Here is a 23281-nt window from a genome sequence, read left to right as displayed (position 1 = left end):
GACATTTGAATGCCCTTTGAGAGATCCTGCTCAATGTGGGTGAGAGTGTTCTTCAGCTCAGAAGGGTCTACGCAGCACTTAAATTATACTGGAACTCCCAGCACAGGACCAAAGAGGCACTTGGCAGGAAGACCACCTGCCCTGCTGGTGCATCCACAGTGTGGTGAAGACCCCTGCTGCCCAAGCAGGAAGGTGATGCTCCACAGGGCATCCCAAGGGCTATGCTGAGGCAGGGACGAGGGCTGCCCTGTGCTCCTGCGCCAGCTGTTGTGCAATGCCCCGAGCACAGCTGTGGCGCAGTTCCTGCAGCTTTGCTCTTGTTTCAAGCTCAGATGTGTTTGGTTTTGCCATCCAGGCTGACAATCAATCACAGGTCAGGCATTTGTGATTTTCCCACTGCACACCCTTCAAACTTTGTTATTTTTAGCTCTCTCTGTATTAAAGAAATGTATGCCTGCATTTCTTCCATTAGAAAAAATGCATCCCTTCATTAGAAAAAAAAATAATCAATCACCACTATTGAAATTTTTTCCCTGCTCTAACAAATTTAACCTGCACGTAACTCATTTCCTAGGGGATACATCAACAGCATAACTATAAACATAAAAATTATCTGCAATTATGACTGCTTTTTGCAAGGAGAGTCCTTTGTCTTTGAAGTCAATGGGAGCACTTCCACTCTCCAGGTCTTGGCCTAAGGTGGAACTCTGATAGTCCACTGGGTTTTTTGAGGTCATCATACACTACTCCAGATACAGCTACAAAATCAGACACATCCTAGACTTGTTAACTGTAAAGGATAAAGAAAACCATCCTAAGTAAACATGGAACTGGACAGACTGTCCACTTTCTTTCAAGAATTTGGGGATGGGATTTTCCGAGGAGACCAGTACTGATCAAAGACAGTCCTGCAGGAATTATGGAATCTGTCAAAGCTGACAAGACACCCTCCATCCACCTCAGCCTAGGCAGGACTGGGTTCCTCTCCAGGTTTTTCAATGAAACATTTTTCACATTTGAAGAAGTGAATGATCTCACCTCCCATAAGACTTAACAAAACTGGGATCGCATCTAATACCTTAAATTTAAAACAGGCAACAATGGCTGCAAATTCCAAGAATAAAAAATGAGTAACTGAAGACGACACACAAAAAAAAAGATTGTTGGCTTAAGTGGGTTGGGTTTTTAGGGGATTTTTCGTTTGGTTTGTTTTTGCCACTGAATCAAATGGAAACTGGGTCAGAACCTAGCTGTAGCATGACACATTGCCCTCTGTGGTAGTTACTGGCCAGTGTTGGCGTTATAATGGAGGACACCACACACTGGCAATTCGTAAATACTGGGAAATGCAAGAATTTCACAATAGGTCACATGTCACAGGCAATACTCTTGGCAAAAACAGTGATGATAAATTTAGCTAAGCTTTTACACGAGATTTTGGTATGTGAGTAAGACATTACATCTACTACAGAGAACAGGAGAATCATTTGTGACAAAACTTTAGCAAATATCAACAGAAAGCAGTGGGCAACAGAAACAATTATTCAAGCCAGAGCGTACCATTTGGTACATGTGCATAATATTTTGGTTTGAGTGAATGAATTAATGATTTCCAGTGCTCGGATCATTGGTTGCCTGATTGCCAATTTTTCCCAGGTACCTCCAGATAAAGAAGACTCAAGCACAGGCCACTTACCTTGCTTGGAAGACTCTCCCAAATGCTCCTTCCCCAATATCTCTCACATATTCAATATTGTTCCTGGGATACTCAAGGCTGAGCAATTTTGGATTGAGAAGAAGGGGCATCCGCTGGTACATCGGGTTGGGATGCAGCCGGTCCAGGAGGAGTTCAGAGGGCAAAGTGGTGAGTGTCGGTGTCTCTGACTCTCTGAAATGACAGAGCAGTTTTTGGTCAGTATGTGCACAGCCCTCAAACAGGACATAACTAGCTGTACCTCCTCTGGGGATGGTTTCTTCCAGGATGGAAAAGGGAGGTGCACCAGGGCTTTTGAAAGCATCTTGCAGCAAGATGTCATGCCATGTCCCCCAAACAGTCACCAGGCCACCTTCTGCTCTGGCACAGGAACTTTCCAGAGCTTGCAACTGGGCTGCCACAGGCTAAAGGAGGGCTGCTCTCCACCTACCAGGTGTTTGCAGGACTATGCTGTCAGAAACAGGCAAGCCCTCTTTCAAAGCAGCATTTGTCCCAAGACTTAAGTCCCGGGGTTTACCTTTTCTTGTTTTTCCACTGCTTTCGCCGACGGCAGCAAACCAGGGTGACAATGCCAAGGATGACAACCAGGGCAAAGCTGGAGATGACGGAGATGATAACAGTCATGGAGTACGTAGGGGAAAAAGGAGGAGGAAGGGGGAGATTTGGAGTCTCTCCATTTGGTTTTCTTGTTCCTAGGGATAATGATGCTGTAATGCAAACAAAATCAGAAGGTTATGCCTCTGCTAGTTTATAGGGCTTTCTCTAAGGTATTTACAGAGCCAGTGTGATGTCCAGGGAATTACTGATATTAGAGATACAACCATACGACTGCATGAGAGGACCATAGGGGAAGCCTGGTTTGCAGGAAGCAAAACCCCTTTCTGCTTGCCAGATGTGAGAACCCAGGATCTGGTAAACACCAAGACACAGTTCACCTTGAGCTGGGAACACAATTTTCGTAAGGAATGTTTGCAAGAGCTACAAATGGGAGATTGCGTCTGACGGTCTCAACAGTATTCAAATATAGTAATGTCTGCAGTGGGAAAGATCAATGGTTTACAATGTGGACCACAATGTATCATGTGTCCTAAAAGGAATCTGCAGGGAGGAGTGCAAGACCAAGTAAGTACACAGTGATACTTTCCTGAAATATCCCCTTGCTTCCAACAATTTGCGTCTCCGTGTCTTTATGGAGCAAATATGGTAAACTAGTGTAAAATAGATTTGGCTGTATTGTTAGGAAAAAAAAAATATTCAGGTTGCCACCTGCTGAGTACTTTCTGAGACATTCTAGAAAATGCTAATGCATACATGAAATGATTGAGAACAGAAAGAAATTTAAACCATTCCTTTTAAGGCCAACTAAACTGATACTGACTTACATTCCCTTAAGTCCACAGCACCCCTGTTCTCCGTGCAAGCAGCATTGTCTTATTTACAAACACTGAGATCCAGAAACTGTGTATCTTGGAAGAAATATGTTTCAAAAATTGTTCTGTTCTTTGAACAAAAAATAACAGAACTAGTTAGTTTCAACATCACAGAACAAAGACATTTCCATCTTTTTCAGATTTAGTTTTAGTTAGAATTGGGTTTTTATTATTGAAAAAAAATTGCCAGAAGCACAACGGCTTTGTAAAATAGCCCAAAACCCTACCTTCTCCTCAAAACACAGTGTGGCAAATCCATTCTTCATAATACAACAGGAAATTTTATTTTGTCCTTTAGCCTTAATATAATCTGGGGCTAGGTGCTCAATTTGCCTATCTTAATTTTCCCATCTTTAAGGTGCATGTTACACCTTCTGGTTAAAGATGTTGAGTGAATCTATGACAAGAACCAGGGCTGGCCAAATCCAGAAGACAGAACAGACTGGTGACCGTAAGCGCACAGGATGCAAACACCTTGCATGGCCCCAAAACAACACAGTGGCAGAAATCATAAATTGCAGTTGCCTACCATCTCCGCAGGGAGACACGCTGCAGTATTCCCATGTCACAGATGGGTCTTTTGTGTAGCACCAGGGACGTTCGTTCTCACCTCCTGGATTGCGGCAGTAATTCTCAGCATCAGACAGCTCAGGGAAAACCTGAGGAGTCCTCCTGTGCAAGTGGGGAGCCTTGGGGGAGGAAACAAATTGGATTAATGTTGCAGCATAATTTTTCATGCTAGTATTAGCAAAACAAAGCCAAACAAAACAAAGGAACAAAGAAAGGCAGAGGTAAAAGCCTTTCAGTAGCTTGCCAAAATGACAGAGAACGCATCTTGCCACCGGAAGGGGAACTTGCGGATTGAAATACAAAGAGAGTGTGAAACACCGATGAACTCAAGAATGAAGGAAACCTGTCCCCTGCTTAGCCCTTGCACTGGGACCGGGCCTTCTGGCTCTTGGAAACTCTTTGAAAAAGCAGATCTCGAGCATGGCTCTCCATTCGGTGGGTCTCACATTGATGCACACCTGATCACTCCACTTCTGGCAGGGAATGCCGGAGGCTGTGGTGTTGGCCCAGCCCTGGTAAAACTGGCCATTGCCACTGTAGCAAGTCCCTGGGGGAAGAAAAAAACCCACATGGGGTCAAGTCATCTCAGACCATATCCTGCAGTGGGGACTTCCAAGAGTAAACTTTATGTCGTTACACAAGACCATGTGGCAATCAGCAATAGATCTGAAGCACATAAAAGGACCACATAACTGCAGGCAGGGAACTGATAGCCTCCTGTTCACACTTACATGGATTTTGGGTTCAATACATATGATCAAATCTGGTAAAACTCCAAAGAGGGAACAGATTGAGAAAACAGGCCATGCGCCTGACATGGTTGCACTGCATCTACCCAGTTCACAGCGCTTCCATGCAGAAATTGCAGAGCAGAACCACAGTGAAGCCACCTATGCTAAGCCAAGGCAGAAAGCACATTGCAGCACGGGTTGCGTGATTCCCAGCCTGCACTCGTACAGGGGCACTAAGAGGAAGACACACGTGTTCCTGAGGTAGGTAGCAAAGGGCTGGGATTCATAAAGTCCCACAGTGGTATCCCTCCTCCCTGCCTCTGTACAGTGCTTGTCCTCTTAGACTGAATGTTTGGAAACAGCCTATAGTTTCCAGTATGTGTGGAAACCACACACTGAAGACAACTACAGATATGAAGGAATAGTATCAGTATAAAATAATGTTCTTCATAATGAAGAATGTGTAGTTCACTTTCCATACACAAGTCTTACTCCAGCTGTAGAAAAATTAAGGGCAAAACCTTGAGAGGATTTTTACTGCAGGAGCATGTTCCCAAAATATAAATATAGGCACCACCTGTCCTCATATGAGTCTTTAATGCATGCTGGCACAAACTACGAAGCAGGAAGACAACAGAGGAGATGCAGCCTTACACACTTTAACTCATGCTAGCTAACCTTAAGTACACTTTTCTGACCAGGGACTAACACTCTGGTTGATAGCATGCATTAGGCTCCACTACATTATTAACCTTGTTAGATAAAGTAACAAGCCAGCAAACACTGATGTTATAGTTTTATTTTCTATTGTGTTCTTAAACTTGCAGCTTAGTAAAAGAAAACCAGGAGGAAACCTGACCTGTTTTAAAATAAAGATTTTTTTAAGCAAATCTTTTTCAGCTTCATGAAAGATTTGTGTAAGTTTTGATCTAAGTTTGAGACAAAGGCTAAGCATTTTAATTTAACCTCGCAGATTGTCCTGTTTGTCCTGTAGGAGGATAGTAAATGCATCATGATCGCTATCTGCATTTTTCTTCTTCCATCACCCGCTGTACTCAGGATTGCAGTTATGGGTCTTTTATAGAGCCTTGGTGTTCTGAACTTTAACCAGGCACCAGGCACTACACATGGGTTGGTTGAAACACCACTATGACAACGTTTCCTCCAGGTGAGTGAGCTCAAACACAGGATCAAGTTCCTGTAGCCCAAGACATGCAAACACCTCAGTATAGGAATGGCCATGGACTTCATGAGCACACTTAACTCATCTCAAATGCAAAGTGAAATGCTCTAACTTGGACTTCTTTGATTGATATTTAAGTTACCGAGTTACACCTCACATCTGCAACAAGCTCGCAGCACCCATATGACTAGCGCCTGTAGCTCTGCAGAAGTGTAAAATGTTGTTAAGCTGACCAGGGACATAGTTGCGTGTCTGAGCCCAGCATTTTAAATGTCTCACATTCAAAGGCAAGGAGAGCAATGCCTGAAACCTGCCTCATGACTGACCCAGCAACCAACAAAAAAAAAAACCAAAAACTTTTGCAGAGGTCTGAAATAAACATCAGTGTGACACCTTAGGGGAGCAATGTGGAGAGCTTTAGGAGCAACAGCAGGACTAAGAAAGCACCCCTGAGTCCTTGGTGGCCTGGAAAATGCAGATGGTCTCATACATGGTCATGCTACAATGAGGACATGAAGGTGGTCCAACTGCCCTTTAATGAACAGCTTTGACGGGCAAGCTAGAAAAAGGTTTAGTTCATGCTCCCCAAGCCTTTGTGCATGTAACACTGGCTCTTAAGTAAAAAAGAGGGGTAAATATCACTAAAATGTTGCTGTTATGTCTCCCTGATTCACGACTGAATAGTGCACATTTGTGCAATGTCACCCTGGGAAAATACTGTGAAAGCTGAACAAAAAGGTCAGACATTTACACAGGAGACAGAGGCCACATCCTGATCTTGCAAACATCCAAGGGGAGGCTGAAACCATCCTGTGAATGCACCACTCATCTGCTGGGATCCCTCCCTCGTGCTCCTTTCCCCAGGGAGGGTATGGCTGCAGCTGCGGGCTGTAAGCATTGGGCAGTGATGCAAGAGCACCCACAGGGTGCTAAAGCTCTTGTCTCCCAGGTGTGCAGCACTGGGCACACGAGGCTTGGGTGGCCAGGTGAGGCCAAGGCCTTTCCATGAAAGCAAATGCCCCCAAATCCTTGATTTCACCTTTTTCAGTTTCTCTCTATGCAGAGGGTGCCTGCCGCTGCCAAATCTGCAGACCTGGCCTGCTTGGAAGCATGGCAGAAGGGAGGCGCTGTTCTTCCTTTTTCCAATGAGACAAGTTCAGTGGCTGAGCTTTAAACGGCAGTTGCATGTCAGTTGGAAGAGCTGGATGTGGATGTTTCAGCTGTGACCGTCAGCAGGGTGGGAGGCCGACAGAAGTCACAGCAGTGCTGCGGAGGATGGCTGGGTCTCGCTGTTGGTCATGGTGAGGTCACGCAAGAAATGGTGAGACTTCAGAGATGATTGGAGGAGAATGCTGGGGTCTTGTGGGTAATAAGGTCTTGCAAGGCCAGCCTGACACAGGTAACCATATCAGTAACACCATATAAGGCTGGGATGACCTCAGTAGTAGTATCAGAAGTACTAAATATGGGTAAAGCAAAACTGGAAGCAATGGGTAGAAAAAAGGGGGAACAGCTGGAGGGGAGCATCGAAAACCAATGTGCTTCTGTAATTGCCTTCAACAGTTACCAGCCTACGTTCTCCCCAAGCCCTGAAGAGCTGGGAATGTGTTTCCCCATGCCTTGGATGTGGACGTTCAGGCATTTGCTGGTAACAACCCAAATCCAGTCAGCCAGGACCAGAGCAAAACACAAAAATGCCGTGCAAGCTGCATCTTCACAAAGAATATCATGCCCACCTCTAGATACATAGAGCCTGGAGCAGTCTACTTACTGGTTATATTCTCCTTCTTAAAATCTGTAAAAAGACGAGACGTAAGGAGGGGTTGTCCAGGATGTTGTATAACTGGGTGTTTTCTTTGGAGTATGCTATGGGAAAAAGTTCCCTCGCAGCAATGTGCTTACGCAGCTTGCTTCTTTGCAACAAACTCAATGATCTTCAAGGTCCTCTCCAACCTAAACCATTCTATGATTCTATGATTCTATAATGGCACCTGAATGGTGATTTTTCCATCATTAAGACTGATTCTGGCAATGAGGTTTTTATGACCCTCTCAATAAAGAGCCAGGCTTTATTTCCCTGAGGGATTTTTCCCACAGCCCAGTCAGAGAAGACAGGCAAACAGCTGATGCAGCTGTCACAGCTCTGTGCACAGGTGCTGACAGGACAGTACACACCATCAGCCTTTACTTTAGCTGTAAATTATGCATCGTATCATTCCCCCTCTTCCCTCACCAAGAACACAGCTCTCCAGACAGTGAGCATCATGTGCCACCTTACCGAAGAAAGGGATGCGGGTGCAGGCGCTGGGGTCCTGGTGAAGGCTGGGCAGCCTGTTGCATTCGGGAAGAGTGAGCAGCATCAGCCCAGGCTTGTAAATCCCCTTCTGAGAGTTTTCCTCCATTGAGAGCCATTCCTTAAAGCAGTAGAGATCCTTTACAGCAAGGCAATTCTCTCTACATTATTTTGCAAAAAACAGCGAAATACAGCAGTCAATGGCTTGATAACAACGGCCGCACTTAGCAGTGGTGTGCAGGGGTTATGCAGGCTGACAGAATCCATTAATGGGGCTACACTTCTTTAAGCCAGTCTGCCTGGCTCATAAACCATAAAGGAAACTCTGTATAAAAAGTAACAGTTTCCTTTAGGAAACCCACAAAGCTACATTTTTAATGAAGCAGGGTTATGCTCAAATCACACCACACGTAACAGTCTGTGACAAGTTCGTTTCCATCTTTTCCTACAGATACATTGCCGTGTTCCACTAATCTTAGCATTTTTCAATACATTCTAAAAATCTCACCTGTCTATAAATTGTACATTAAAGTGTCATCTGTTAAAGACAGGAGGTGAGCTGCAATTCTTAGTCTTCTTAAACCAGATATTTGCCTGTATTTTTAATCTCACAGAATCACCCATCCGATTTCCTTCTTTTCTCCACAAACACCTTTCAGGCCCTTTTTTTATCTGTCAGCTGTCTGCAGCAAAACCTTTACCATGCATGGTAAAGCAAGAGACCTAACTGTCTCCTACCTAACATATAACCTCCATCCATGTGCAACATTCACTGCTAAGAAGTGCTTTGGATGTTTAAACATTCCTTAGATCAGAAACGGTTTGTGAAGAAGCCAAAGGCAGAAATATCTGCTCTAACAAAAAACAAAAAACAAAAAAAAAAAAAAGAAACTGTACCATACTGGAAAGTTTGAGGGTTTATTGCGTAAGTCAATTGATTGGTGATTTGATTATTTATATACTCATTCTGGAGAGCCTGAGTTGCAAAACTAGCTTCGAGGTCACATGCAGAGATTACTTTTGCTGAGCTCAGCAAAAGTCCTTTGTGGATTCACATCCTTCCCGACCATCACACCTGCTGATAGGTGTGGGTGAGGACACAGTGATGTAGAAAGCTGCAGCTGGAGTCCATGGCGAAGGGTTTAGCCAAATTCATCACCTGGTGGGTTGATGCAGTTTCTTTACTTACAGTCTGCCAACAGTTTTGGCAAGAGCAGATGGCCACAAGTTTTGGTGACGACTACCAATGGTGCTAACCCTCTAAAGCACCTGAAGGACAGAGGCCATTGGGAATCCTACAAGGGCAGCAGCTTTTCTGCAACAGCAATGGATGCCCTTGAAGTCTGCTGGCTGAAGTCATTAAAGCCCAGCTGCCACATGCTTGGTTTTAACCAGGGCTAGTTTATTCCTTCTTCACTTCCATGAAAGCCAGAATGCAGCCAGATGGCATAATTTGTCTTTTTTATGTTAAACAACATGTGGAACAGGAATGACCTTCTGAAGAAAAGAAATGTTTAGCTAGGGAAATGAGAAAATCTTGCATTTGAAGCACTGGTCGACACTCAGGAGATCTGGACTGCGTTAGCTGCCTTCACTCCTGAAGCCTGAGCATCCGTAATCAAGGCCCCTATTCAGTGTGCAACCACAAAATGCAAAAGGCCATTTCCTCTGCAATCCTGTCTGCTCCACCATTAAAGATAGGTTATCTTCACCCACAAATCCACCGCAGGAGTGTGGTGAAGCAGCCAGAGGGAGGGATGGTCAGTCTCATCAAGCTGGGTTCATACCATTGTTATAACACTTAATCCTGAGCAGTGAGAGCTTGATGAGATCATATGCAAAGATTACTTCAGATTATTATTAGAAATTTTATGTCATGTAAGTGACAGATGGACAAAGAACAGTAGCAGCAGAAGAGGACAAGTGGGCCAGTGACATTTTAGGGACCACAAATGACTGTTTGAAAGGAGGTGGGGACACAGAGACCCAACCAAAGTGAGACGTTTCCCAACATGAGACTGTTCCCTGCAGCCTGGTCACTTCATATCAGCAGTGGTTGAAACAGAAACTGAGGGGTTTTCTCTTGATATCACAGAAGCAGCTAGTGGTAAAAGGCAGTTGTGATCAAGAATTATGAGATGAGACATCACTTTCCCTTAAAAACAGGAAAACCCTGATCTTAATCAAATTACATCTTAATTTACATGAAGTGAAATTTCTCCTATGTTGTTTTCTTCTGTTTCAGTTCATCTTGGTTTACCCCCTGATTATTTTTATAAAAGCTGTACTCTGTCTGTTTGTCAGTTGTTATTCTTGCTAGCTAGCTTCCAAACCAAAATGAGCATAAAAAAAATTACGCAGGGAGAGGAAAAATGGTGCAGGGAATAAACAACAAGACAAAAACAGATGGAAATATGTCAAGGGAAATAATGTCCCTCAAAAACTGGGAGAATTCTCTCCAGCCTCTGAGATAGTTAAAATCTTACTCATTAAGTATTTCAGCTGAAAACTAGTGTAGTCTAGCCAGTTTCTGAAGAGAGGTATAAAGTTGTCAGTAAAAAGCAGATAAGATAATTGGAAAGTAACCAAGAGCATGCAAAATGTGTTCAAGAGCCCCCAGAGGACTCAGCTGTTCAGAAGCATGTATTAGATGTCTGAGTTATCAAAAGGAGTATTGGGTTAGGGCTTTGGAAGAACTGTTGTCCCACTGATGTGCTTTGAGAACAGGAAACAGGAAGGATGCCATTCCAGGGCTCTTCATGAAGAGAGCTGCATTGAAATCTGCATTAAAATCACAGGGGAAAATCTTGAAAGGGAAAAAAAACGTAACATTGACTCATGGATTTGAAGAAAGATGATGGCAGGAAAGTCCATTAAAATTTAGACATATTTGCAAGTGCTGTGCCTGTTAGCTCAAGACCAAGTGCAAATTTTTGCTGATTTATATTACTCTGATTTCAGAAGCGCCCCAGAAGCGCAGGTTTTCAGTCTAATCACCATGAGTTCTGGTCCTGCAGGGCCACTCATGAGCAGGGGCAAATGAAGTGAGAGCCAGATCTCACTGAAATGCCTCGTGGAGCATTGTGCAAAATCCTTAGCTGCCAAATGGGCTGTGCATATGTGTCTCAGATATAAATACTGTCACACATCTTGAAAAAAGACAGAGAGATCATGTACTAAAGGGCACAATGACAAAGAGCAGAACAACAAGGTGGAAGGGAGGAGCGTGCCAGCAAAAAGCCAGTTTCAGTACTTGGCTGCATGATTATCTGTGGATACTTGCACATACACTTCTTTCGTGGGATATATGCCACTACTGTGCTGGCAGAGGGATACCGAACAGCATAGACCAAACAGAGAACACAATGTATTGACAAGCTTCTCACTGGGATTTTCCTCTGTGCCTTTGTTTTAGAGATATTAAAGGAGAAGTAATCAGAAAGGTCCAGATTACAAAAACAACATGCTGCTAATTGTCCTAAAAAGCCCCTACATAACTGGAAAAATAATTGCCAGTAGACTACATCTGGCACAAGTCCAGCTGGCAGCGTGCTTGCCATGTCTGCAGAGAAGTCTTGTATTTTACTTGAGACACTGGAGTTGGGGCTGCTCTCCCGATGAACACAAATCTGAATAATCTGTTTTAAGATGTGGTTCAAGGAGAACAAGAGTGAAGTACTGCACTTAGGCAGGGATGTCAGCTGCCCAAACATGAAATGGGTAATAGCCGGACAACAGTCTTCCAGGGGCTGAAAATGGACATGAATCAGTTGTGGCCGACAGTTGCATTTGGGAAAAAGAAAGCTTCACCCTGAGACATCCACATGGGGCTGTCCTCTGCAAGGCACACCAAGCAATCATCGTTCCATTATAGTTAACATTAACAGAACCCGGGCTGGAGGCTATATATATTTAGCACTCAAGGAAAGATGAGGAGCAGAAGCTTCAGAGGCTGGAAAAGCAAGAGCTATGAGCAGAGCATGGAAAAACCTGACTTACTCTAGTCTGAGAAGTTGGGGAAGATGTAAAATCTCACTGCAAAGAAGGGAAGAAATTCATCTCTGTGGCCATGGTGGGAAGATAAGGAGCAATGAGAGAAAGGCTGCTCAGGAGGTTGCACAGGGAGAGAGCAATGTCTCTGTCACTGGGACGTGTTGCACAAACACCTGTCAGCAGTGGATTAACTGTAGTGAGAGATGCTTTGGACTCCCTGGGGTCCCTGCCAGCCCTGTTTCAATCCACGTTTCTCTGCATTTGGGAGGATATAAAAGCCATGTGGGAGGTTTGGTTTATCAGGTACAATTACACTGGCACTGTCTCTGGTGTCATCTTTTTTTGTTTCATCTTCGTCGTGGTGGGAAGGGCTGAATGATTAGTGTATTGCCTTGGCCAGATTTGTTGCATGCACTGTGACCGTATTTAGTCAAAATTCCAAACAAGCAATTACTTTTGATAGTAATAATGAGTACATACTGACCTAGTAAGATTTAACTGATAGCAATATGCTAATTATTTAAATCAATTATGTCATTCAAATGGATATTTCTTTTCAACACTGTCTGCTAAAAGCCTGATATAACACAGATGTCTTGGCCTGACAGTCCATACCCTATCAATGAGCACAGAGAGAGCTGGATCAGGTCATCTTTGTGCGTACACAGGGGAGAGCGAAGGGAAAACCCATGCACACCTAGATGGCCCATTTTCACTCAGTGCTACTGCAGGTCTAGATGGACCCTCACCACACCCCTGTTGCCTGCACATCCCCACAAAATGAAAGTGAAAGAAGAGCATTCTTTTCTAATTTACCTGCACACTGGTTTTGGAGCTGGCCCAGCTCCTGAGGGATTGCACTCCTGGAAGATGTAGTTACACAGCAGAGACTCAGCGGCCGGTTGGCAGAACGAACTCACCATTTTCAGTTCGGTCCAGGCAGTGTGCACAAGCAGCTCTTGGGTCTCCTCTGGGTCAGCATAGGAGGAGTTGAAAAAAACAAGAGCATTCTTTGCCAAGATAGCGCTACACACCTCACCTCTGTATGTGCTGCAGTAGCCTGCATCACCCTTGTACAGCTTGCTGTTGAGGACAAGAGCATACACACACAGTAAGCTCACAGCCCTAAACACCTGCAGGAGCAGGATGCCTAGGCTCTGTTTCTGAATAAAGTGGCATCTGTAAGGGTAACAAAGGGTGGAGGAGACGGTAGATGGTTACAAACACTACAACCAGCTAATACCATCCAGAAATTAAACTTCTGCAAGGAACTGTGGTGTGAGCACAGAGCTGAGGCTCTGGCCAAGGGTTGCTAGCATTCTACCTGGGCAAAAAGACTGAGCGATCATACACAACTGTGACCTAGCACAGCCCCTCGCCCTGCCCCCAGATACTAATTGAAAAATGTTTTGTTTTCCTGCTTCCCTGCAGTAGAGATCAGCCATGCTGCTTGCTGCACACCTGCGATAACTCAGGATTTTTTTCCTCTCCTGACTAGCATCAGTTTAATTTTGGATGGACTCGATTAGCAGGAGCCAGGTGAGTCCCACCCAACACATGCCAGGAAATTCTTCCCAAGATCAGACCAGCCAAGCTCCTGCCTCCCCCTTCTCAGCTCATGCACCCCTCCTGACCTCTCTTCCACACACATTTAGGTGGGAGACACAAGGAGGAGAACAGCACAAGCCTCTGCAGTTTTCCTTCAGGTGCTTCCCTGCAAGGTCCATCCTTTCCTCTTCACCACACCTCGCACTTTGCAAACTCCTGCCACAATGCATGGGGCCAGAGCTCTGATGGGGCAATAAAAAGCACAACAGGGACAGCTCCTTCACAGGCTGCTTATTTATCTTTCCCGGGTTTTTCACATCTAGCAGGAGACAGCTGTCATCCCTCCTTCCCATCTTCCCCACGGCCATCAAAAGGGAGCAGCAAGGCGAGGACATGCACAGGTCAGCCATGTCACCAGCAGCTCCCATGGCTGCCCCATGGCAGCAGGGTCTGTGGTGAGGATGTGCCCTCCGCTGAGGCAGGCTGTGGGATGCGGAGCCCTCGCTGAGGGGGGGGAAGACCTGGGAAAACAGCCTCCCTCCCCTGCACGCAGGGGACGGCTGTATGGGGAGGGGAGGAGGGATGGGTGCAGCTGTCCCCACTGCTCATTCGGCCAGTTTAACGGAGGTCAGGGAGTTCAATTCACAACATGTCAACCATTTGGAGTAGCCAGCAGGGCTATTTGTATCTTTGCCTTCTATTTCTTTCCTCTGTCTAAATAATCGCCCATTCTCAACCCTGGGGGTTCTTGCTGTTTTTCTTGGGAAAGCTGGAGGTACATGGACAAGTGATTATACACATTTCAGCTTTTCAGATGCTGCTCTCTGCAGATGATGCTCTCTGGCCCTGATTTAGCTGCACTACTTGGAGCTCCATGTCAATTTTTTTTCAATTATTACTTTTTCCTATACATCACAATGGCTAAAAAATATAGGAAGGCACTGATTCCTTCAGGTAGTACCAAAACTGCAGTGAAGGTGTGACACCCTGCATCACCTCAGGCTCCACAGACACCCTTGTGTGTGACACTGGCACTCCTCGGCATCCTGCACTGGTCCCACAGCCCCTGACATCTCCCTGGCACAAAGCAGGTTCCCCCACAGCACCGTGCTGTCCCCAGCACCCTGCTAGAGCCATCCTTGGTGTGGAAGGGGCCACGTTATTCATATTGTCCATTGTGCTTAATCTGAAAGGTACATCCTTCCTGTGCTCCAAAAGGCAAAAGAAGGCACAGGCAGGCATGGGGCAGCTGTGCTGCCGATTTCAGTGGGCTGCAGAAGCAGCCTGACAAGAGCCACCATCACTAATATTGTGTTTTCTTGCTTTTTTAGAACCTGCAGGGAGACACAGACCAGGCTGTGATGGAGAGGCAGCCACAACGTGTTTCTCACAACACCTTGTCACAGAAAGGGAGTTTTGTGTGGCAAATGTGGAGAACAACTGAAGGACAGAAGGGCTGAGTATTTGATCACAGTTCCCATGTCTGTCACACCTATATGGGTGCAGGTGTAAGGCGTAAGTCTGCCATCATCATCGGGGGGTTACTAAATCACTTACAAACATCCTGAATCAATCTTGCAAGCCCCAGTGAGTGAGGCAAGTGCCTTGGCAGGGAGCCTGTGTCAGCAGAGTGGCAAAGCCATTTGCTCAGGCTTTCTCAGGCTCTGCTCTTTGCTCTGTGGGCTTAGTAGCTACCAGCCGTCCTCACAGGCTAACCCTCTCATTTTCCTTCCAGACTGATCTCCCAGTGCAGCCTGTAGAACTATGCTAGGACTCTAAAAAGAAAAAAACAGCCAAATTGTTCAGTACTCAACAAAATACTAAGGAAAATCGCATGCCTGATGACACACAAGTGGCTTTACCCATGCATAACTCTGCTTGGAACAAATGACTAAACTTCTCTTGCCCTAATCTGGTCATCACCAAACCAAAATACATTTATTGGCTCTGTATACACAGGAGTTTAACTTGCAGTTAAGGTTTTGCCTGTAAATTTATAAGGTCAGTGAATTTGCGGATGTGTAACTGTGAATAGAATTTACTCCAGAATATTCTGTCCACTACCATATTTTAAACACCCTTACTGATGTGTGATCCACTGCTTGCTTGATACAGAACCATCCTTATCTACCTGGTCCCAGACTCCAATTATGCCTGTATAAAGAAGCTCAGTGTTCCCTTCAGGTGTACCTCATCTGCATGCTTGGCATCCAGAAACTCACTCCCTTCATTTAAGTAAAATTGGCCAAATCCCCTTGGTTCATCTTTCTTCTCCTCCCTGGCCCAGAGAAAGGCCCCAGGCAGCCACAGAAAGTCATTCTTACCTCCACTCTGCCAGAAGGCACCGGGTCCAGGAATTGTGATGAGCCAGGAGAAAGAAGAAATGGAAAAGACATCAGTGACACTTCATTGCCCCCTATGAGATATGGGAGTTAAGATTTTCATGCTAGGAAATGTGTCCAAGACCTGTGAGCTGTCTGAAAAGGATGCAGCTCAATTCTGTCCTTATTTTGCAATTTCTTGAGGGGAAAAAAGAGTTTGTCATCACTGGATGCTGTATGGGTATCACAAGGCTGTGCCCTCCACTTGCAGCACTGCAGGGAGCTGGGCTGTGCTGGCACAGGGAGGGGGCACTGAGCATTGGCCGAGGACCAGGACACCCCTGCAGTGGGACCCCTGGGAGCTGGGACAAGGTGAAGGCAGGCTTCTGCTCAGGTCTGGGAGGCTGTCCCCCTCTTGCTGAGCTCAGGCAACCAGGAGGAGAGCAGAGCAGCTTCTCCCACCGGCCTAAAGCACCTGCCCTCCCTACTGCACTTGCAGCTCTGCTTCATGGGGCAAAGCCTTGCCTGGGCTAAAAGCAGAAGTGGGGATGTAAAAGACGGTACCAAGCGTTGAGTGTCTTATGGGCCAGAGCTTGCTGCTAGGTCTCAATGCCCACTGTAAGAAAGGGCATGATTATTTTCTCAACAGAGCAGCAGCTGAGGCACAGAGAGAGGAGCAGATGCATGCCTGGTTCACAGCAGGAGCAGGGCTACCACCCTGTGTCTGGAGTCCCGGGTAATTCCTCTTCCTCTAACTAAACCTCCCTGCCTGTCCCAAGAGGGAATGCACAAGCTGCCGCCTTTCTCTTACTGTGATAAATGCTGTCAGCTAGCTCAGACCATTGGTATTTCTCCTCCTTGGATCATCCTTTCCCCATGTGGGAGATGTCCCTGAGAGCAGAGGTTACCCCAGGCAGGGTACTGCTCTGACAGCAACCTCCCTGCTCTCTGGATGTAACCCCCTAAGGAGCGAAAGTGCTCACAAAAGCTATTTTCACCTTGCTGTTAGGTGATACCAACGCTGGGCCATGGCCATGACTTCCTCCACATGGATGAACTTACCAAGTGTGCTTCTGGGACACAAAGTACAAGAAGGCACCAAACATTCAGGAAATGACAGCTGTGCCAGTCTCCAAAGGGTAAGAACATATGAGGAAATACCCTGGCGGAGGATGCACTTGTACTCAAATTTAGCCCCCTGCACACTATCAGCTCTCCAAGGCTTTCCCTCCTTGTCCGGAGTACTTCACACCCCTTTCCTCTCCCCCAGCAGGGTTGCTAGGACTGCGATTGCAAGGGTGAAAAATTAACACCCCCTTCTTTCCCAGCATACCTGAGACACTGATGGTTGCTGCAGCTTTTGCGGCTCCAAAAGTTTTGCTGTGTTTGTTCGTGGCGAGGCAAGTGAACAGGCCAGGTCGGGTGACATACACCTGCAGTCTGGAGTCAACCACTCTGTCCTTGACACTTTCTGCTACAGACCCCGCAGAAACCTAAGGGAGTGAAAAGCCCACTGCATTGGTGTTTCCAACAAAGGCAAACAAACAAACCAGGGAAAAAACTAAGTGACCTAGTCCCAAACATTTAAACTGGCAGAGAAAGATGTAGCAAGCAGATAGAAGCGGCAAGGAGCTAAAGCTGCTGGTGTTATTTTGGTGCTTTCATAGCAGCTGACTTCAAGACAAAAGCAAATGTTGAAGGCCTCTCCTATTTCATACTTCAGCAATACTTCTTCAATTAATTTTCAGTTCCAGAGCACTGTAGTCTCAGTGTTGGTCAAGTAATTGAGTTGGCTAATTACTCCAGGACCTCTTCTAGTAGATTGTTTGCCTGTTCATGCCTTAGCGATGAAGGGCACAAGGTGACTTTGTGGACCCTGGCTAAATAGAGTGAGAAAAGAAAATAGAATCATAGAATCATAGAGCTGTTAGGTTGGAAGGGACCTTAAAGAACATCTAGTTCCAAAATACTTTGGAAGTTGTTGATTCTGGATTAATGTAACCACTACCACACTTCCAAAGCAGTCATGAGCAAAGAAAGAGCTCTGGCTTCAACAGTTTGGTGGATATCTGATAGATTTTCTTATCTCAGACCTGGAAATATGGAAGGGGCTGCAGACATGGTGATTCGGGCCAGTTCTTTTCCCAGGTAAATAAGCTTGGAGCATACTGATTTTGGTCGGTTAGGTTCAATTTTATCCTCAAGTCTTTCCTGCTCATATGGCATTCATTAAAGTAAGAGGACATGGTACACCAAGACTCTACCTTACAAAGGCAGTAGGAAGGAGCAGCATTGTCTGCTGTACCTTTCATCCTGATAGGAAGCATCAAGTGTAATTCAAGCATGATGTGGTTGCCCATCGATCGTACCGGTGCAACCTGGCCCTAAGGACAGTGAGAGTTGTCTCCCTGGATCCATCCCAGCAAAGCATTCTACCTACGCATCTGTCTGAGAGGTTACAGAGACCAATCTGACCTCCCTGGAAGTTAGTAGAAATGTGATTTCAATGGGATCTCTCCCTGCTCCCAAAGGTATTAACAGAGATAATTGAAAAAGGAAGAAGGGATGCATCAGTATTATATTACGTCTTCAGTAAGCAGATTGGTTTCTCTCTGAAAAGAAAATACGGAAAATAATATCTTTGTTTCGCTTCACTCAAGCTCAACTTGGAGTTGTGGTGAAGGAATGTGCACGGGAAGAAATCACTAAATAACTGGACCAACACTGTTGTTGTAAGTATTGCATCGGGAATGGGTGGTATACGGGTCACTGAGCAAAGGCAGAGACTAGGGATATTTTTTTGCCTTATGTTGTGAAGATGGATGGGAGCTCAGGCTAGGAGATCAGAATGGATCAGGTGGATGGGAGCTCAGGGGATATTTTTTCACAAGTTCCTCTTTTGTTACAGTGCTGGTCAGATTTATATCTAGAATTTTTCTCTCCCCAGAAACCACTCAGCACTAAGACACTGCTGGGACCTTCCTGGTGGAAAGGAGGAATTTCTTTACAGGCTGCCCCTGGCTCTAGTACCTGCCCAGGAGAGGTGGCCACTCACCCTGAGCTGATTGTGCTGATCCAGTCCTCTCTCCTTCGTTGCCCCTCAGGCGTACCCTGTCCTGTTATCTCTCCTCCCACCATCTCTGGGCTGTGCCTGGTGAGCACAGAGAACCAGGATTGCTCCTCCCAGCTTGGGCAGTGGGAGGAAAAGAGGACTCGGGTAGCAGCAAGCAGCAGGAGCAGTACATGTGGTCGCATGCACTGTGGAAAATCACAGGTGAAAGTATGAGGTAGTTATGCCTAGGACTTCCACACCAGCCGTCTGTTTCCTCTGCTGGGACCCTCAAGCCATTCCCTTGTGTTACTTGATTCCCTTCCCTTTTCAAATACATTCCCGGAGATTTTGTTTCCAGCAGATATTTTTTTAGCCTTTAAAATGCCACCTTAGCCACCACCCAAGCAGAGACCTCTTCACATCTTCACACCTTGCTCACTTACGCTTTGCAGTAAGGAAAACAACCGTTTAGGGTCCATGATGCACCGCAGTGCACAGTGGGAGGAAAAGGAATTGTGTAGGTAGGCAAGACAGCTGCTGCACGGAGGAGTTTCCATCCTTCTCTTCAAAGGCAGCTCAATAACCTCAGCAGATTCCCACTCTTTAAACCTCAGGCCAATTACAGGTCGGCATTCAGAGACTGTAATTCCGCGGGCACGTTGCATCTTCAAATGACTCACTGTTGCTGCTCATGAGCCAGTCCTCAAACACAAGTGCGGTAGTCCACCCGCTTCCTGGCCTGACTTTCCCAGAGACATGCTCTCGTTAAGGTCTCCTTGCCATATTTAAAATGAGGCAGTCTGGAGCACCACCCTCCTGGGACTGGGCTTTGCCTTGCAGGCAGGAATGGGGCACAGCAGATCTGACCAGCCAGTCAGTGACCCCAGCAGGGGCTGGGCATCATGTCACACACAGCTCTCTGCAGGACCAACTCATCGGTGGAAACGTAACAGAGCATGGGGCTGTGCTTCAGAAATACTGTGCCCATGCCAGGGACCCCAGACTCCCCCAAAACATTTCTTTCCTAAGGGGGAAGAAGTCTTGAATGAACACCCAGAGTTGTCTCAAAATAATTATCGCCAGAAACTACCAACGTCCCACAGGGCTCTGTATGGGCTGATCTGCTCCCTTTGCTATTCTCCCTAGTGACTTCAAGGGGATATAGAAAATTAGCCATAATCATACTGGAGGACACAGTAAGGTTTGGATGACATAAGGAAGGCAAGACAGCCTGCAGAGTAGCTCAGGCTCCTTAATAATGTATTTTAGTACATGAAAAGAGGGGATACAGACCAGGACAGGGATAGCCTCTGAAGTAAGGAACTTGAGTAAGAGTATTTATTGGTCCTGTTGGACAGGTAAGTCCCCAGGAATGGCCATGGCCAGCCAGTGGCCAGAGGACTTGGGGTTGTCAGAGGATCAGTGAGAAAGAGAAGAGGCAAATAGCCAGCCTGCCCGCAGTGCCTGCCCCACCTGCCTCCACAGCATCACTCCCTGGGGCCTACATCCTTAAAAAAAACATTGAAAGACCACAGACAGTATAAAACATGTCCAGCACAAGCGTGTGAAGACCAGAAGAAACCCATGGCAGGCTCAGGCTGCAGACCTGCTGTGACTGTGGTGCACCGCTTGCTCCCGGGGAGGCAATATCAGGTGTCAAGAGGTTCTTCAGTTCAGCTGAAGGGAAGGCATTGCAGTAGCGTACACACGGACATGAAAGCCAGATGAATTCAAAGCAGGCACCTATTTTAAATGGTCAGGATAATTAGACCATGGAACAATTTCCTGTGAGAAGCACTGGATTTGCATTTCTGTGTGCCTCCTGCTAAAGACGGTGTGGCTTTCTTGAGGATGTGCTTCTAGCCAGGAATAAATTGGTGACATACTTCATTGTGTCATCTAAGTCAGTCTAGAAAATTTCAGAGCTATTCATCTGCAAATATGCTGTGCATATTTACTGTCCCACTGGTGTTTTGCCTCCAGACAGTTTGCCTAACTATGTCAGTTGGTGTTATTTTGTCAACTAAGCAATTTTGCCAAATAAAGGATTTTGCCATATTATTGTTATCACATTAGGAAAAAGGAGAGGAAAGGTAGCTGCAGAAATACTTAAACCCAGGATGAAGTCCTAGAAACCCTGGCTTGGAGGAAGGTTGTAAGCATTCAAAGCATTCTTCATCTCAGGCCTTCCAGACCCTAACAAATTAATCAATGCGTCACCCTAGAGAAGCGGGAGAGTGTTTTGCAGAGGACAAAATTGCAGTGGGGAGGTGAGATGGGCTCAATTTGATTGCACAGCGAGGCGCTAAGTAAGGCAGGAATAGAAACCACGGGTGCTGGCTCCCAGCCCCGCATTTTAATCCCTGGGCTGCGCTTCCGGATGATAGCAGCCCTCTGGGGCCAAAAAATCATGAAAAAAGAGAAACTTACAGCTTTCCCATTTTCCAGCCAGGTGATGGTGGGGACTGGAAGGCCGGTCGCTGCACACCGCAATGTCACCACAGACCCAAAGGTGATATTTTGGGATTCAGGAGCCTTCAGGATTCTGGCAAAAACTGCAGAAGACAAAGGTGCTAGTTGAACAGCAATGTAAAGCTGAGGCTGTGCTGGCGTGGAGATGCTTCTTCTCCAACAGGTCTTGAAGTAAGCCACGACCCCACGAACAAAAAGCAGAGCATAACATGGGGTTCCCAGTGAGTGACAGTCTTGGGAGAGGGACAAGGAGGAGACAGAAAGTGATCGGCATGGTTATATTCTGGACCTTACAGACCAAAATTTTACCTCTGGTAATTTCTACATTGTCCGAGTTTGAGGCCTCAGAGAAGATAACATGCAAAAAAACAAGGGCAAACTCATTGGTAGCATGAAGATGGGACAGCTTACAGCAATGTGATTCTGTGATTCTGTAATTACGCAGCAAGTTACGATGCTGCCCTGCCACGGGTGACCACATGTGAAACTTGTTCAAAACCATCAAGGGAGACCACCAGCATGGTCACATACCATGAAGGTTAACGGTCAGATAAGTTCCTCAGTGTGATCACAGTGATTAGGAGTTACCAGGGAAAGCCGCAAACCCCAGTATTTTCCATGCCACGACAACCTGCCCTAAGGGGAGAGAGTCTAACATCAAGTTGCAGGGGAATTGCTGGCAAAGACTTTGGGAAGCTGAGAATGCAGTGTGAAAGCAGGTTTTTAAAGTGACTTCTCATCTCTACTGCTCTTGCTTCTTTTGTGGCAATGTGGTTACTGGGCAGCTTGAAGACAAGAAAGATAAGCCCCAAGAATATTTGGGGGGGGGGGGGAGGGTGAAAAGAAGAACTGAATTATTTTTGCTGAAAATTTATTTCGATCCAGAAACACAACTCTGATGGCTTGCACAAGCTGTATTTCAGCGGCTGTACTTGGACCACATTGAGGAAAGCAAAGAAGAGAGACATTTCCCATGCGGAACATTTGAGTTTTCACGCAAAATTTTTAATGGAGATGCCTGAATGTCTGTGCAGAAGCAGGCTGAATAGTTCTGTGCCATTTCTTACTCCAATTTCTCATGCTTAGTGAGTAATGCTCTCTCTCTACCTTCTGGACTGCACAGCAATGACTAAAAGTCTCCATCAGAAATTTTAGTAAGCCAGCAAGTTTCTCTTGGAGTTCTCAGACAAGCCTGACATCTTGTTTGCCACTTTTGCTATCTGTATGGTTCCCCTTACTAACATATCTGATCATGTCATGGTCTTCTGTGTCTCTATTTGCCCAACGCACCTCTGTGCACTGGTCACTGGTTGCTCCCAGGTGGAGACCTCCAATGAAGACCAAATAGGAGACCAATGAGGGTCCCTGCAGAAACTGAACATCTGTCCCTGCCATTTGGGATGGGAAGGCTTCATCTGCAAATTTGTGTTGAAATAAAAAAAGTGTATGCTTTCCACAGTCCTTCCACCCGGTCTTGGCCTGGGAAGGGGCTGAGATTTGTGTTAACCAACAGCCTAAACACAGCTTTTGCTCATGAACAGGCATGATTAAGATTAGATATAAAGTCAGTGAAGTGAAAAGAGTGGAAGGATATGTATTATATTCAGCTTCTCAGTTCCTCTGTGGTGTCCGAGCAGTCCCTCACTGTCAATGCTCTGTGACACTTACTTAAAGTCCAAGCAGAGCAGCATCGGGGCTCCTGCATCCCCCCTGTCCCTCAGCAAGGCAGCAGGTACAAAGCACCACCACTAACGAGGAAAGCTGCAGTCGCTGGCCAGGGACTTTCCTGACAAATAATAAGCAAAATGAAACCTTTGCCTGAAGTTTCACTTCAGGCCATTAACACCAGATGGTTATGAATTCAGCGCCGAGCGCCCCAGGCCAAGCTCATAATTACTTTTATACTTCGTTCGGAGAAATACTAAACTTTTGGGCCTGTCCCCTGGCAGCAGTTACGTGCACATGGCTCCTGCT

At 46.0% G+C, this 23281-nt stretch overlaps 1 protein-coding gene across 1 annotated transcript in view; it reads right to left on the bottom strand.

Moving 5' to 3' along the window:
- Positions 1-23281, bottom strand: part of MUSK (muscle, skeletal, receptor tyrosine kinase) — a 53550-nt gene that overhangs the window by 6617 nt on the left and 23652 nt on the right. Inside the window, exons 6-15 of the mRNA XM_009895867.1 lie at positions 21266-21390; positions 17117-17276; positions 15787-15793; positions 12731-12997; positions 7907-8082; positions 7400-7423; positions 4173-4261; positions 3674-3833; positions 2232-2421; positions 1697-1888 (exon numbers count right to left, since the gene is read on the bottom strand). Of these exons, the coding sequence (XP_009894169.1) occupies positions 1697-1888; positions 2232-2421; positions 3674-3833; positions 4173-4261; positions 7400-7423; positions 7907-8082; positions 12731-12997; positions 15787-15793; positions 17117-17276; positions 21266-21390 (1390 nt within the window). The remainder of the gene's footprint in view (positions 1-1696; positions 1889-2231; positions 2422-3673; positions 3834-4172; positions 4262-7399; positions 7424-7906; positions 8083-12730; positions 12998-15786; positions 15794-17116; positions 17277-21265; positions 21391-23281) is intronic.

The sequence above is a fragment of the Charadrius vociferus genome, unplaced genomic scaffold (genome assembly GCF_000708025.1).
Source record: "Charadrius vociferus isolate BGI_N301 unplaced genomic scaffold, ASM70802v2 scaffold231, whole genome shotgun sequence".
NCBI lineage: Eukaryota > Metazoa > Chordata > Aves > Charadriiformes > Charadriidae > Charadrius > Charadrius vociferus.
The sequence above is the reverse complement of the archived record's forward strand: the minus strand, read 5'-3'. Positions and strand labels throughout refer to the sequence as shown.